The following is a 16918-nucleotide window of genomic DNA, read 5'->3' on the forward strand; positions in this document are numbered from 1 at the left end:
CTGTTGACAGGTTTTGACATGTGCTATATGAAAAAAGAATGAAATTAACATTTGGGGATGGCACCTGGCAGAACCCTAGCTGGTGACGGAAATAAAAGGCACCTTCAGCTTTCCCTCTGGAAGCCCTTGGTGTGGTTATATCCAGTACCGCTTCTGTAACAGGGTAGGAAGTAGTAGTGAGCTGAAAGTGCCTTTGCTATTGGGAGGAAGAGCCAACCTGTAACCCAGAGACCACCAGCAGTAATCCATGAAAGCAGGAGCTCCAAAGGCATCAAAGTCTTTACAGGATGTAGGATTTGGATCTGTGTTGTGACTTCTTGCCTTCAGAAATCCTGTGTGAAATACTTCAGCAAGGAAACCTGGAAAATGGAGAGAGTAGGCAAGTGGAGGTGGTCTCCAGGTGATGTGGCTGATCTCCTACCACAGTGATCTGAAATGCTGGTTTGGTTTAGACAGCCAGGTAGGATTTTTGGTTTCGCTGTGGGGTTTTTGTTGTGTTTTGGGTGGGTTTTTGTTTGTTTGGTGGTTGGCTGGTTTGTTGTTTGACAGGACTGTATTTTACATTTGCCAGCAGCAGAGCCTTTTATTAGCTGCTCTGTGAGAGCCTTCTAAGTGGGAGGAAACTGCTGCTATGCTGCCCCTCATAAGCTGTATCTCTGCTTCCTTAGCCTTTGCTCAAGAGTCATTCTTCTAAATCCCGTGGATTTCTCCCAAGAACGTTTGTACTTTGCTTGCTGCAGTGTTCAGCTTCGGTCCTGGATGGGGCCTCAGTGCTCAGTTGTGAAGACTTCATTCCCTTTCCTCAGGCAGTACTTCTGTGTACACTAGAAGCTAGAGAAGCCAGCAGTGCCACCAGAATTAGCCAGTGTGAACATCTGTGTAGCTGCTTTGAGCTGTGTTGGGGAAGCAGAGCTGCGTAAGAACTGTTACTTGCTCTGTGTGTGCAGTGCTGGATCCCTGGCATGGTTTTGCAGGGACTCCCTTCGTGTCCAGAGCTGGAAGGGGGCATGTGGCTGGTAGCCTCTTTGAGTACCTGGAGTCAAAAGTCCATGGCTGTGTCTGCTCTGATTGCTTTGCAGTGCACTAGGCAGACTTTGCAAACCAGATGGATGTGGTGTGGGCAAACCTAGCTGTAATTTAACATTTTATTGTGGAGTGGGCAAGTTACTGTAAGTCTTGACAATGCTGAAGTGGTCTTGGGTAGGATGTTGGAGCCAGGGAGGCAGTCCTCTTGCATCTGGCCAAGTATCTTAAGCAGCTCATCTCAGCCTTCAGAGTTCATGCTCAATTTCAGTCAGCCAAGTAGACTTCTGCATCCCACCATAGGTGTCTGCCTTGATGACAGGACAAGGATTCTTTATTTCCAGCAATTGCAGCAGTGACGTAGGGCCATGGACCAAGGTGTCAGGTATATGCTGGCTGAAATTGTTGTCAGGGCAGAGAAATTTGGTAAGTATTGATTATTACATCAATGAAAAACAAATTGGATGCTCTCAAACTAAGGAAATGTATTGTCTGAAGACAGTGTTTCACACTTCCAAAGTATGAATTCAGTGTTTATTCTGTAATAGTTACAAGCTGAGTTGTGAGAGACGTAGTACAAATGAATCTTGCGGAGATATGCATGTACCCAACAGCAAATCTTCTGAGCCGTGTTATTTACATGGCTTTTTATCTAATGCAACCCTATTCAACAGCTAAGGACTTGAGCAGTTACTGATTCCTCATTGGTGAGGTAGCTCATGTATGAACCAGTGACCATTTGCCTTTTCTAGCATGTGAAATGTGTTTTTGGGTTGCATCAGGTGTGTGCCATTCCTTGGTGCATTTTATACCTCACAGTATTTGCCCATCTGATGTGCAGATCTCAGCCCTATCTTCACTGCAGAGACAACCACGCAGGGGTCTTTGTATGTATGAAACAGGCTGTGCTGGACTAGATGGAGTAAAACCTGTGTGGAGTAAAACTGCTTATCTGTGCCGTGATGTATCAGTCATGTAAAGGAGTCACAAAAACACCTTCATATGGGGCTGTTCTGTGCTGGCCTTCACTCCCAGTCCTGCAGCAGAGAAACTTCAAAAATAAAGCTCTTGCAAAAGCTGAGTCTCAGCATTTCTGCTGTGTGATATTAGTGGAACAGGGGCATTGATTTCTCTCGTGTTCAAAATTCTAAACATATTGTCTCAGAAGTTTTGTGCCTGTGCTGTGCAGTTTAGAATGTTGAAAGATGGGAAGTATCATTATATTGTTATCATAATGACAGCATTATACTGTTTTTTCTTCCAACTCTTGAGGAAAAGTGTATTAGAGCATTTTGGGTAGAAGTGGGTGGGAAAGAGGTATCAACTTGATATTTGAAATTGGGACAGTCTTCACATTCAGAAAATATTAAACCAAGCTTGTGGACTAATACAAACTTCTGCTTTTGGCTTTGACCCTTGGCATTATCATTATTCCACTGAGATTATTCATTTTTTTAAGTGTTATTTTAAAATTATTTAGAGGACTTAGTTGGGAATTTGGGGCAGGCAATGAAGCTGCCAGTTGAAGAATAGTTTTTAGTTCCTATTCCAGTTCAGTGGACGCTCAGTGTTAGCAGTTCCCTTGCAGTAGCCGATTTTTATGGCATGTTTGCAAATGACTTGTAACTAATAGTGCATGTGGCTGAAATCTAAACCAGTGTCTTTGCATTTCTTTTGTGTGACTTCCCTACTAACCTGACTGAACGAACGTGCCCAAAGGGATTGGTAAATTGTCCACTGCCGATGGCAAAGCCTTCGCAGATCCGGAGGTGCTCCGAAGACTGACATCGTCCGTCAGCTGTGCACTGGACGAAGCTGCTGCGGCACTGACACGGATGAGAGCAGAGAACAATCATAACGCAGGACAAGTGGACAAGTATGTATTGATTGCTCCTCACCCTCAAGTGCCCAACCTTAGAATGGAAGTTGGTGGTTTGAATTTCAGACTCGGTGAATTTTGTAGTTAGTACTTGGTCATGTGTCTGCTGGAATACTGCATCCAGTTTTAGGCTTCCCAATTCAAGAAAGACAGAGAACTTCTGGAGAGAGTCCACTGGAACCCTATGAAGAGAGACTGAGAGCCCTGGGACTGTTTAGTCTTGAGAAGACTGAGAGGGGATCTCATCAATGTGTATAAATATCTGAGGGGTGGGTGTCAAGCGGATGGGGCCAGACTCTTTTTGGTGGTTCACAGTGATAAGGATCATCGGGTTCAAACTTGAAACAGAAGATGTCACCTCAACATGACAGTGAGGTTGACAGAGCACTGGAACAGGCTGCCCAGGGAGGTTGTGGAGTCTCCTTCTCTGGAGACTTTCAAAATCCACCTGGAAGCATTCCCTTGCAGACTACCCTAAGTGATCCTGCTTTGTCAGGGGGGTTGGACCCGATGATCTCTTGAGATGCCTTCCAGCTTCTGATATACTATGATACTACTAGCAGAAGCAAAGCTGAGTCTCAAGGTGTAACTAATGTCCTGTCAGGTTATGGGCTTCCAAGTACAAAAGTATAGGAAAATGTGACTTCTACCCTGCTGCTCTTTCTCTGTACTAGAAAGTGATTTCTCTTTCAAAAAGGAGATAAATTCTTAGCTGTAGAAGAGTTGTTTCTTTATTGCCCAGAATACTTCACTGGAATCTAATGCATGTACTTCCTCATCTTAAAAGTTATAGGAGAGTACTGATATGTGCAGGACAGTGATTTGCCCCAGGATCTTGCTCAGGAACTTAAGGGAAAATGAAACTCTGTAATTTGATAACTTTTTGTAACTGACAATTAATGAGTGGTATTTATTCCCCTGATGGCAGAACTGAGGGTTTGTCCTATGCCATCAAAAGCTTTCTTCTGCATTGATAATTTCAGAGCACCTTTAGGAGTCCTGCAATGTTTTGTGCTCTGACAAGTGATGCAAGTGATTCCTAAGCTGTTGGGGTGGTGTTCCTGCCTATAGTGATCTAGGATCAAAACATGAAAGTTTGAATGTCCTCTTGAAGTGTAGACTTGGGATTTGCAAAACAAAGTGCTGACAGTAAGGGCAGTCCTGAGGCACTGAGCCCAGTTTTCATACAGAGATTGGACAGGTGCAGTTTCATTTCCTAACTGCAGCTAGATAAATTACAGGTGGATCAAAACAGGAGGAGATGAAAAGATACTGGGGAAACATAACAAGGAAGCATACGAAAGGTGGGAGCAGCCCATGCAGCCCATGGGGAATATAGACACAAAATTCCAAGCATACAGGGATGTTGTTAGGAAGGCCAAAGCCCACCTGGAGTCAAATCTGGCAAAGGGCATGAAGGCAAACTAGATAAACAAGAGCTGCAAAAGGAGGGTGAAGGCCTCCCTCAGAATATAGCAGGGGCCATGGAGGAAGGAGTGAATGCAGCCTTTGCCTTGGACTTTACTGGTGAGGTTTGTTTTTTGAAGCCCCTGAGATGAGTGAGAAGATCTGGAGCAAGGAGGGCTTGCCTTTGGTTGATATCAAGTCAGGAAGCATTTAAATAGGTTGGACGTAACCCACTGAACAAGTTCATGGGACCTGTAGGATGCACCCAAGAATATTGAAGGAGTTGGCCAATATCAGTGCGAGATCAGTCTCAATTTATTGGAAAAGGTCATGGGGAACGAGTTTCCTGAGGCCTGGAAGAAAGCAAATGTCGCTGCTGTCCTCAAGAAGGTCAAGAAGGAGGGTTCACAGATTGCATTGGATTGGAAGGAACCCTCAAAGGTCATCTTGTCCAACCCCCCTGCAGTCAGCAGGGACACCTCCAACTAGATCAGACTGCCCAGGGCCACATCAAATTCAGGGGACTTTATAGGCAGTCCCTGGAAAGGTAGTGGAGAAATCCTCCTGGCTGTCATTTCCCAACATAGTAAGTCCAAAATGATGATGGGAGGTGGTCAGCATGATTTTACAAAGAAGAGATCAAGTTTGACCTGCTAGCCTTCTCCAGTGAAATGGCTGCGTTGGTAGATGAGTAGAGAGCAGTGGGTGTTGTCTGTTGTAACTTCAGCAAATGTGAGAACACTGTGTCCCAGCATCATCCCATGGCACATGCTGCTGGAGTACAGACCAGCTAGGTCGACAGTATGGTGGATTGAAAACCTGAACTGCTAAGTGTAGTAGCTTGAAGTCCAGGTGAAGGCAAGTTGGTATATTCTAGGGCATAGTGTACTGGTGGTGTGCTCCAGGGGATAGTGTTGAGCTACCACTGTTTAATGTCTTCCTCAATGATTTGTGTGATGGTACAGTGCATCTCTAGCAAGTCTGCAGATGATACAAACCTGAAAGGAGCGCTTGAGGGACCAGGTGGTTGTGCTGCCATTCAGAGGGACCCTTGTCAAGGTGGAAAAAGAGGCCAGCAGGAATTTCATGAGCTTCAACAAAGGGAAATGAAAGTCTTGCATCTGGGGAAGAATATCTCTGTGCGTTGATATGAGTGGGGAGGGCTGAATGGCTGAAAATCATCTTTGGAGAAAGATCTGAGTTCTGTGGTGGACAAGTTGAACATGAATTAGCAGTCCACTTTGGAGCAAATATTAGCAGCATTCCATGCTTCATTTGGAAGGGCTTCCCAGTGTCATTCTTGCAGTTTTCAAAAATTACTTGGAAATGCCTCAAAGGGAAGCTGAGCAGAGAGCAAACTGGTGAAGCTCTTGAGATGCCTGAGTCACCTAATCTTTTTTTAATAGCTTGATCCCAGAGTTTATCTGGTTGCACAGCAGTTCTATGTTACATGAGATGGCTCAAGGTCATCTCCTGAAATTGATGATCTGTTTGGGGATTTGCCTTGCAAGTTATGGTGTTGGATGGTTCCTGTTTGTCATGGCTAGGCTGTCTGCATGCAGAAGCGCAGGAATCTCCACCCTTTCCTCCAGGTGACCACCAGAACCCGAGCTGTAGGTGTCTGCCTAGGTGTGGGTTGCAGCAGGGCTTGTGAATGCTTGTGTCATGAGCACAGTGCTGGCCCTTGCTGCCTCTCAGCCCTTTAGCTGAATCCCATCACTTCAGTGTATGGACTTAGCTGCACAGCCAAATCTTCAACTTCACCAAAATGTCAGTTTTGCTTAAAATACTCAGTGATTACAATGCACATGGAAGTGGTCATATGCTGGATGTACTTATCATGTTAGATAGCAGCTTTTCTCTAACAGGTGCTAACAGAGTTTATTTCCATTGAGGGCATTTGGTCAATGAGTCCCTTTTAGGCTTGCTATAGTTTAATGATCAGGCTTTGAACAGTTGAAACTTGTATGCTTCCTGAGGGAACTTGGTGCTGGAATCGTTGCTTTTTTCATTGTGAATGAATCTCTTGAGTAGACTTGTGTGTTATACAGAAAAAAACGGAAGTTTGAGGGGTTTAGTGAATCTCGGTGTACAGGGTTGTTTTTTTTTTTTGAAGAAGCGAGCCTGCATCTGTTTCAAGTAAAGCACACCGAGAGGAGTGCATCGTGCACACACCACCACTGTTCATAACAGAAGCCTCTTCTTCCCTTCCCCTCCTGCCAGGGCACTGACTGGGTTCCCACTGGCTGGGGGGCCGTGATCCCTTGCCTGTATTTTCTAAATGTATACGTGTCAGCAGTTGGAGAGGTGTAGCTGAGCTGGTATCTAGCATACCTTGCTGTTGGTTGCACTTGTGCTTTACCAGTTGTCTTTCCTGATGGACTTTTTCTTTGGAAAAAGGTGTAGAGGCCAGGTGACTTGGTTTGGAATTAGCTGAAGCTCAGCCTATTTTAGCCAAGATTTGTTTAGTGCCCTTCCCCAGGTCTTAGGGGAAACAAACTCTTCTCTGCTTCAGAGATGTGTTGTGATGGTTAATGGAGTGCTTATGGGTTGATGAGCTTTTGGATGTCAGATTTAGAAGTCTTGTGCTTCCCCTCTAACTTGCAGCTTCTAATTGCTTCTTACCACTTGTTGAGTTAGCAGTGCTCCAGGTAGGGCTTGTGCTGTTACTGCTGCTTAAAAAACATGAGATTCAGTTGGCCTGTTTGATCCATCTGAAAACTTGTGTAATGTACTTTTAATAGTGCATGAAAGGAAGCACAGGAGAATTGTAAGGCTCCTCTCCCTTTTTCCTTTAAGATACCATTAGCCAAGGTAAGGATTTTTCTTTGAAAAGCTGCCTAAATTAAGAAACTGGTGTGTTCAGTTGAAAGGAAGAAGCTCTGGGCTGGCGGCACAGAAGGCAACTGTGTTTGGGGTTGCATCAAGAGAAGTGTGACGAGGAAGGGGATTCTGCCCCTCTGCTCTGCTGAGACCCCACCTGCAGCACTGCCTCCAGGTCTGGTGCCCACAGCATGAGAGGGACGTGGAAGGAGCAGATCCAGAGCAGAGCCACAAAGATGGCCAGAGGGCTGGAGCAACTCCTGTGTAGGGACAGGCTGCAAGAGTTGGGACTATGCATCCTGGAAATAAGACAGTGAGGAGACCTTAGAGTGGCCTCCCAGTACCTGAAGGGGCTACATGAGAGCTGGGGAGGGACTTTTGACAAGGGCTGGGAGTGACAGGATGAGGGGCAATGGCTTTGAACTGGAAGAGGGGACATTGAGACTGGAGATGAGGAAGACATTCTTCACAGTAGGGGTGGGGAGTGCCCCCTCCCTGGAGGTGTTCAAGGCCAGGTTGGATTCAGCCTTGAGCAGCCTTGGCTGGTGGGAGGTGTCCCTGCCTATGGCAGGTATTTGGAATTGGATGGTCTTGAATGTCCCTTCCAACCCAAAGCATTCTGTGATGTGTAGTGAAGGAGATGGTCCCACAAGAGGAGAGACAGTGGTCAGACGTTGATCTCATTGCAGTGCTCAGTGTTAGTGCTCTCTGCCATCCTGGGCTGTTCACTCACTGCTTTCAGTCTCTACTAGGAATTTGGGTCCCTGTAGTTAGTCAGCCCCTGTGCATCTGGCATTCCACTGATGAGGGAGTAGTGTCAGTGAAGTTTATTTCTGTATCGTGTGAACACTACGAAATGACCTTGCTGTGAGCACTCTTCCTTCATCTAGTCTGTGTGAGGGCTTATGTGAGTTACCAGCTGATGAGGATGAGCTAATTGAGACACAATGTGTTTCACCTTTGGAATTAATGTTTGTATAGGTGTACTGCAGTAAACTGTGAGGTATGTTCTCTAGCCAGGCTCAGTGCTAGTGTCATGAGTCTTTTCTTTAGACTTCTTCCTTGCATAGGGAAGCTGCCCAGCAGGGATGTGTTCTGAGCTCTCTTTGTGGTGGCTGCTTTTCCAGTCGCAGCTTGGCAGAAGCATGCTCAGATGGGGATGTCAATGCTGTCCGGAAGCTGCTGGATGAAGGAAGAAGTGTGAACGAACACACTGAAGAAGGGGAGAGCCTCCTTTGTTTGGCTTGCTCAGCAGGATATTATGAATTGGCACAAGTAAGTACCAAACACAATCTCCATGAAACCTTGGGATAGCGGTGGCTAAGGAGCTTCTTTGCTTGGTAAACAATTTAGCTGTTCTGATTATAATATTTTTATATATATATATATATATATATAAAAAATTAGCAGACTTTTTTCTGCTACTCATTGTGGGCTTCCAGTTATTGTCTTTACTGAAAAATGCCATTCTAGATGCCTTTAGGTCTGAAGGATTTCTGAGGAATGTACCTTGTTTTTTGATGTATGTACTTCTGTGGCATTGTTGTAGATGCAGCCAAGCTGCTCTGCCAACAGACACTGCAAGAGGATCTAAAATAGCAGCAAAATCAAACACTGCAAGACTCAGTCACTCAATACTTTTTTAAAATCAGAGGTGTATCAACAGTGCATAAATTTGTGTTGATTTTTGGCTTTGATACTTTTGAATCTAAGGGCAGAATTTGTGCATCTTTGAAGACGTTTAGGTGCAAGTCCTCAGAAAGTGACCAGCTTTGTGTTTTGGTGCCGGGCAAGAGTACAGGGAGAAAATAGTACCTGCAAGCTTGCCCTGGTGCATGCTGTGGTCATTAAAGCAAGTTTGCAGTGTCTCTGTTGATGTTCTGTGAACTGCACTGTAACACAAGGCTGACTTGAGCAGGTAGGAGCAGATGTAGAAACCCAGCATTACCAGAAGCAGAGCACAGTGGAGGTTCTGGGGAGTGCTGCTGTGCTTGAGTATTGGGGGTGCTACTGAAGGGAATGTTCCAGCTGGCTGGGGAATCGCTTTTACAAGGCTCTCTGAACTGAACACAAAATGTTGCTGTTACAACTTATGAGAGTGAACTTTTTTCTCTAGGTGCTACTAGCAATGCATGCGAACGTTGAAGATCGAGGGAATAAAGGAGACATAACTCCATTAATGGCAGCTGCCAGCGGAGGCTATGTAGACATTGTGAAGCTGCTCCTTGTTCATTGCGCAGATGTCAATGCACAGTCTTCAACAGGTAACTGGAAGCAGGAACACCAAGAGTGAAAAAGAGTAGCAGGAGACATGCACCTGTTCTGAACATCTTTGTGTCTAATGGCTCCATTCACAGGACAACAGGGCAGGAACTATTAAGAGCAGAACTCTTAAGGACACAGTGCAGGTGTTCAGTGCCTTACCTGGCCATTATTGGAGACTGGTTTTAGTACAAAGCGTCATAGGAAGCACTGTGCAAACCACTGTGGTGGTAGATGAGCAGAAAAATACAGGAAGTTTAATTTTTCTCAGCTGTATAATCCAAAATTACCCAGTAAAAGATGACCATGGGGCGCTTACGGTCAAGGGCAGCTGTTTTCATCTATTGCTCTTTACCAAAGAGAAGGTTCCTTGAGCACTGAATGTTGTCCACATTGCTGATGCTCGACCACAGCTTAACTAACCTTGCTGGCAGTATTAACCTGCGTTTGGATTCTGATCATATAAATGTAGAATGTAAACTTTGTTATACTTCTAAAAACATTGGGGGTCTGAACTAGAAAATGTTCTTTTTGTCTTGATGTTTAGCCGTATTAAGTAGAACTTACCTTAAAATTGACTGTAGCATTTACAATGCAAGCCATACATGATTGTCTGTCACTTCCACTATCAGAGTTTGAAGTTTGTTTTCATCCATCCAGTTACAGTACAGGCCTAGGCAAACCCCCTCCCCCCCACACCCCCCTGCTCTGCAGTGAGCATGGAAGTTACTCATTGATTGTGTTTTTCAGAGGTGTTACTTCTTTTCCTGTATTAGGAGTGTGTGATGGAAAGGGCTTTCATGTCAACTTCTTCTTCTCTGCAGGGAACACCGCTCTCACTTATGCTTGTGCTGGGGGCTTTGTTGATGTAGTGAAGGTGCTATTGAAAGCCGGTGCTAATATAGAAGACCACAATGAGAATGGGCATACCCCCTTAATGGAAGCAGCCAGTGCAGGTCATGTTGAGGTTGCAAGAGTATTGCTGGAATATGGTGCAGGAATCAACACTCACTCCAACGAGTTCAAAGAAAGTGCACTTACACTTGCATGCTATAAAGGTACTGTCTCTTGCCTTGTTTTGTGTTTTTGTTTAAAGTGATTTGCTACGATTAATCCAACAAAAGGTTCCAGACACACTTGGAATATTTTCTTAGAGTTGTGAAAGAACTGGACTGTGGTTTTCACCTTAATGTTAGGAAGTGCTCATCTGTGGTGTAGTGGTATTAAGCCTGTCTACTTGAGTCCAAATGCAGTGGACATGCACTCGATGTGTTGCAGATGGAAACTCATGACTGGCTGCATCCAACCTTGTGCTTTGACACACCACCACTCTTCTCCTTCCCCGCTGCCACCGTCCCTGTTTCATTCAGATCCCCTTCACAACTATCTGCAATTCTGAGAACACCTCTATTAATTGTTAGGGCAATGTGAAGTTAGGCTGAATGTTCCTGGGACACCTGATGTGTTATTCCTGGATGCATGTTGGATGATGCCTGTGAATGGTTATGTATTATGAACTGTGTGGACTTTCCACTTAATTTCTTCTACTATTTTAAGTTTCTGTACCAAGTAACTCAGTGCTATGGTAATCCAATGTCTGTCCAAGGTTGGTGGGGTTTTTTTGGTTGGGTTTTTTCTTTCTGTTTTTTTTTGGCATCTCTTCTGAAAACCTCCATAAAATTTCCAACAACTGTTTTTTTCCTAGTAGAAGCTTTAAGGATGCAGGTTGTTGTCACAGTAATTTAAGGCATTTCCTCTGTTGTAGAATGGGAGGACATGTATCACCCATCTGCAAACCTGCATCTGAATTTGTCATGTATTTCTTGCAGCATAGGGTGGTCTTTACAGACAAAGTTCAACAATGCTACTCCTGGTGATGTTGGAGGAATGTTCTTGTTTCTTATGATCTAAAACTTTCACAGAGTGGTGCAATGCCAGATCTTCACTGACTCTGTTATCTTTGGCAAGATGGTTAAGCTGCCTTGCTTTCCTATAGGATCATGTCTTGGAGGAGGATGCTTATTGAGACAATAAAAATGTAACTTGGACAAATTCACAAATGACAGAAGCCATAACTGAGCTGAAAACAAGTACTGGGAAAATGCAGTAGAAGCTTTTAAAACTGGTGTCAGATACTATGACGCAATGTATGGATCTTAATACCAACCATTGTGTGTGTTACTGATGGAATTAAAAAGCTTAAAGTTCAGATACATGTGGATCTATTTCTAAAAATAATTCCTCCCCTCCCTTCACATTGGTATGCTGCCCTGGGACACTTAAATGGTCTGCCACTCTAATAAGCAGTCTGTTACAGCTTTAAGTCACAAGCGAAGGTTCCTGTTGCACAAACCTGAAGTGGAGACATTTGTCTTCCTCTCCTGGCTGGGCAGAGCCTTTGGCACAGACCAAAGCCTGGCTGGCAGTTTTGCAAGAGTATTTTTGTGGGTGTTTAAAAAGAGCAGGTTTGTGAATTAGAACTTGTAAAAGTTGTGCTAGCAAACTGTTAACATCTGAATGCCGTCATTCATGTATTGCCTGACTGCTGAATGCTTGTGGTGTTAAACCCTCGCTTATTTTACTCTGTTTCATTTGAAGGCCATTTAGATATGGTTCGGTTTTTGCTTGAAGCTGGAGCTGATCAAGAACATAAAACAGATGAGATGCACACGGCGCTGATGGAGGCCTGCATGGTAAATAGCCTCTGCTTGTATTGCTCTCTTCTCAGTGAGAGAGGACTTGAAGGGGTGATAAAACCAAGTGAGCCTTTGCAAACAAGCTGGTTTGGGCCTGCAAGTGAGCCTGTGTTAGTTTGATAGGAAGAAAACTTTTACTGTAGCTACCACAGGTGGCCAGCTTCTGATGGTCTTAGTCTGACTACTCACAGGGAAAAGTTACTCTCTTTTTTGGGAGTGTGATGTGTTGCCTTAAATGGTCCCTGTGTAAAGTGTAAGGGTAACCAATTTGCAGCGCACTGCTCAACCTATTCTAGGTTGAGCCCAAGTCATTGTTTCTTTTGCAGTGTAGGAGTGAGTTTTCAACCTTTGTCTTTACAAATAAGGTCTGTCAGATGATCATGGTATGAGCCTTCCAGAAGTGCATGGGGCTGGATGACTAAAGCTTGTCTTTTCACCACTGCAGGAAGTGTAGGTCAGTAGTGGTTTAGTTCCTAGCTCTTAGGAAACTTGAGTGTTTTCAAAGCAGGCATTGATAACAACTTCCCTTTCCAAGAGTTTCATCCTGAGGAAGAATGTGCTGTTCTGTCAGAGCACATATCTTCAGCCAGGTTTTAGCAGACCTCGGGTGACCTTTTATCTATTCTTCAAGCTGGGGAGCTTCTTTGAAGAAAGAACAAGGACCCTGGTTTTGTAGGAAGCACATCAAGTAGAGGAAAACGTAATTTGCTCCCAGTACCCTCTAATCTTCAGGAGGTAGCTACAGTTTTCCTCCAGGCTTCTGAGAGCTGGAGAATCAAGTATTCCTTTAGTGCACCATGGTGATGATCAAGTGGACAAGGTTAGATTCTAATGTCCCAAGCTGTGTGTAAGGCTCCCCATGGTGTGATCGTGCCTAGAACAGGCTTCCCTGCAGGGGACCCTGCTGCTGATTCCAGAGCCCAGGGTGCAGCTGCAGGGGGTGTGTGCTGTCACCCACAGATTTGTAGCGACTGCAAACTCAAATGTTTTCATTGGCTCACTGCTGTCTTTGAAGTCCCAGTTGTTAGTGTGCTTGAGACTTAATGTGCAAGAACTTTTGATTTTGGGAATCAGTGGAATTCTTAGCTTTATAACTTTAAAAATCACCCCTTGGGATCAGTGCTCTAGCTTGGACAGCTCTGGCTTGAGCCATGGGCAGAGGGGCTTGCTAGTGTTAGTATTGTCCAACTTTAGATTTCCTCCAAGGACACAATATAAAAACAGCTACTGTTTACCACTGAAATTGGCCCATTTTATGTCTTCTTCAGGCAGAAGTATTCTTTAGCTCTGTAGCAAAATCTGTCAGCAGGCATTTGGACTAGATTAGAGAATTAATCCATTTTAATTCAAATCCCAGGAGAACCGCTGGGTCAAGACATAGGGCTCCAATTCCTGAACCCCAGCTGACAGTTGACTCCTTCCGGAAAAGCCCTGCATTTCTTTGGAGGTCAAGTGGTGTCTAAGGTGATGCAGCTTACACCTGAGCACTTGAAGCACACAAAGCAGAAAGTGGTTTTCCCTCCACTGAGGGATACAAAGAGCTTGCTTCAGTTCAGGCCTTTTATTTGGAGTTCCCTTTCCATCCCTGTTGCCCTGTTAATTGTGTATGCTGAAGAAGGCTCTAGTATGAGATGTCCTCTGATTAGACCCTCAGACCCTCTCTTTCTGAGAACTCTTTGCACGACCTTAAGCCTTCCCCTTTAATTAGCTGTCATTTGTCATCTGTGTCAGTTTTCCAAGATCTCTCCTTCAAATTGTTCCCCAAGTTTGCTTTCCAATTTCTTCAGCTGGGGAGGGGGAAGAACCCTGTGAGTTTCTTCTTTCCTAACACTTTCTTAACTCCCTTAGATTTTTCCTTTTCCAGAGAGATTGTGGCACTCTACAAACCACACTTTAGGTGAAACCTGGGTTTTTGGTATTTGAGCTATTTCCAGGAACTTTGAGGAGTTCTGTAATAGTTTCTTGGGCAGCTGGCAGCTTCATTTTTGTGTTTTGAGTGGTAGGGGCTCAGAGGGACTGCTCTGGCAATCTTCATTCTCTTCCCTCTATGGCAAAGATAGCTTCATCCCAAGACACTTTCCAGTCTTCTAAAAGATTTATTCAAGTCTTCCCTCTTCTTATCTCCCTCACTGTAACTGATTTTCTCTGCAGAGATCTTTCCCAGAATCTGCAAAACACCAGTTGGAGATTTTGTTTTCCTGTATATGTCTGTAGAAGCCATGAATCAACTGCAAACAATATGGTTTTGTGTTTTTTCCCAATGCCTGTTTTGGGGTTTAGTCAGGAAGTGGGTTTATTACTTACGGTGCTGGTTTGTCATCTCTGTTATTTTTGTGTCCTAGTTATTTTGCTGGATATTTAAGAAAATGCTATTCCATAACTCTTGCCCTGCTCCCCCAGGAAAAGGGAAAAACAGAATCCCAACATGTATCTACCTTTTATCCTCATAGATTTAAACTAATTAGATGTAGGTGGGAACTAAATGTCAGTTTAATCCAAGTGTTACCATAACTATGGAACTATCACAAGTTGAAACACCCTGACGCTAGAAGGGTTTTCAGCCCCAGTGGTTCTGAGCATGGGGTGAGCAGCTGTTGCTGACTGGTGTTGCCTTCATTCACAGGATGGGCATGTGGAAGTGGCACGCCTGCTGCTAGACAGTGGTGCCCAGGTGAACATGCCTGCAGATTCCTTCGAATCCCCGCTCACGCTGGCGGCCTGTGGGGGACATGTGGAGCTCGCAGCTCTCCTCATCGAGAGGGGAGCTAACCTGGAGGAAGTCAATGATGAAGGCTACACTCCTCTCATGGAAGCTGCCCGGGAAGGCCACGAGGAGATGGTAGCCTTGCTTCTGGCACAAGGTGAGATTCCTGGCTTCCCTTGGGTGTTGGTTCTGAAGAATATGGTGTTGTCTGTTTGCCTAAGGTGTTCTGTGCAGGTTCCTCGTGTGCAGCCTGTGGCTGTCACTGCTCCTTGCTGTAACTACAGAGCAAAGCTAAACCACCCCAACTGGAGCTGATGAGCATTCTCCTTCCTGTCTCCCCTGTGTCTGATCAGTCAAAGTAACAGTGGTTTTGTTTCCTAGGGGCAAATATAAATGCACAGACAGAAGAAACACAGGAAACAGCTCTTACTCTGGCATGCTGTGGAGGGTTCTCTGAAGTAGCTGACTTTCTTATTAAGGCAGGAGCTGATATAGAACTTGGCTGCTCAACACCTTTGATGGAGGCTGCTCAGGAGGGCCATCTTGAATTAGTGAAATACTTGCTGGCATCAGGTATGTGTACAGTGCAAATGTTCTAGACCACAGATGTTATAGACTTCATGAAGGAGTTCTGCATTAAAAAGGAAAACTTGCTGGAAATGACACTTAGGTATGCATCAAACTGCCGGAGCAGGTCCAGAGGAGGCCACCAAGATGGTCACAGGACTGGAGAACAAAAAGATGCATTTTGGAACTCTGCCTTGTTCTGGGAGACTATTACTTTGTGTGCTTCTTTCTAGGAATAAGCATAAAATTATCTGGATTTGTAATTCTAGAAAGTAATGCTCCCTGCTCAGAGAGGGACAGTAACAACTGTGTCTCTTTGTGCAGTGATACCAGCATGTGACACCCATCACCAGCTCACTTGGAATGCTGCTTGCACTTCACTTCTGATAATATAGGAAGTTAATTGGGGAACCTTGTTTTGGCATCAGGGAGTCTCTAAATATATCTCATACCCTGAAAATAAGAAAATGGGTAATCACATTGGCATGTTTGGGGCAGACTGATGCATCACGAAGCATGCAGATTTTCATGTAGCTGGGATATATGAAGCTAGTAAAACTATTTCCACAAAAATATTGTAAAAGAAAGTATTTTGAAGAGTAGGGAAGAAATGACATCTTCAGAAGTGTCTAGGCTTGTGCTGTTGGTCCTGATTCAGTGACACGCATTTGGCCTGGCTTTCTGCACTGTGTAGCTTCTTGTCAAAAGTGGTATTGTAGACCATGATCTGGATTTACTTTGATTTAGTGTAACAACTGAAATCTTCCTTGCTGCAGAGGGAACCTGGGACTACGTGAAATGAGGTGCTTGGATTGCCAGCCGAGCTTTTTCCAAGCCTTGGCCTCTATCCCTTCCTACAGAGGATTTTTTACTGCCACAGCCATTTTTTACCCTGAGAGCAATGCCCCTGGGCTGTGCAAATCGTTGGTCAATAGGACACAGTTGTTGTCACAGATAAGATGCCTTGCTTTTTGTGTCTAGCTGATGTGAGATGCTTGGTAAGGAGATATACACTAAGAAAAAATCCATCCTGTGCTTCCAGGAGCCAATGTTCATGCCACCACTGCGACGGGAGACACAGCTCTGACCTATGCTTGTGAGAATGGCCATACAGATGTTGCAGATGTGCTGCTTCAGGCCGGTGCTGATTTGGTAAGATTTTGCTGCAGCTTGTGGGGAAATGACTTTGGTTTCAAACTATGCTGAAGCTTAGATGCTTATGGAGCAGAAAGATGGTTTGAGCAATGGAGACTCATACATGAGTGTGAAAAAAGACTTGGAAGAAACTTCTGCAAACAAGGCTGCATATGCAGGTTGGTCTAAGAAAGGAGCATTCTCATGGGGTAAGCTTTCATCTGCTCAGTGAAAAGGTTGAGCTGTAGCTGACTTATGACAGCTGATTCTCTTCATTTCAGTATAATCCAGCACTTTGTTACCTGCTTTGCTGCTCTGAACTGAAAAGATTTTAGTATTAGAAGCTACTGCTGCTCCTTTTTAGTGTCAGTTTCTGCACAATGTGAGACTCTCACCTTTTAAAAACTGCAACATGGACCCCCC

At 44.6% G+C, this 16918-nt stretch overlaps 1 protein-coding gene across 1 annotated transcript in view; it reads left to right on the forward strand.

Annotated features, from left to right (window-relative positions):
* The window catches only part of ANKHD1 (ankyrin repeat and KH domain containing 1), a 121834-nt gene that overhangs the window by 42980 nt on the left and 61936 nt on the right, over positions 1-16918 (forward strand). The window contains exons 3-10 of the mRNA XM_054389041.1: positions 2743-2899; positions 8260-8407; positions 9249-9396; positions 10219-10452; positions 11993-12087; positions 14714-14951; positions 15176-15367; positions 16404-16513. Of these exons, the coding sequence (XP_054245016.1) occupies positions 2743-2899; positions 8260-8407; positions 9249-9396; positions 10219-10452; positions 11993-12087; positions 14714-14951; positions 15176-15367; positions 16404-16513 (1322 nt within the window). The remainder of the gene's footprint in view (positions 1-2742; positions 2900-8259; positions 8408-9248; positions 9397-10218; positions 10453-11992; positions 12088-14713; positions 14952-15175; positions 15368-16403; positions 16514-16918) is intronic.

Source organism: Indicator indicator, chromosome 18 (genome assembly GCF_027791375.1).
Source record: "Indicator indicator isolate 239-I01 chromosome 18, UM_Iind_1.1, whole genome shotgun sequence".
Lineage (NCBI taxonomy): Eukaryota > Metazoa > Chordata > Aves > Piciformes > Indicatoridae > Indicator > Indicator indicator.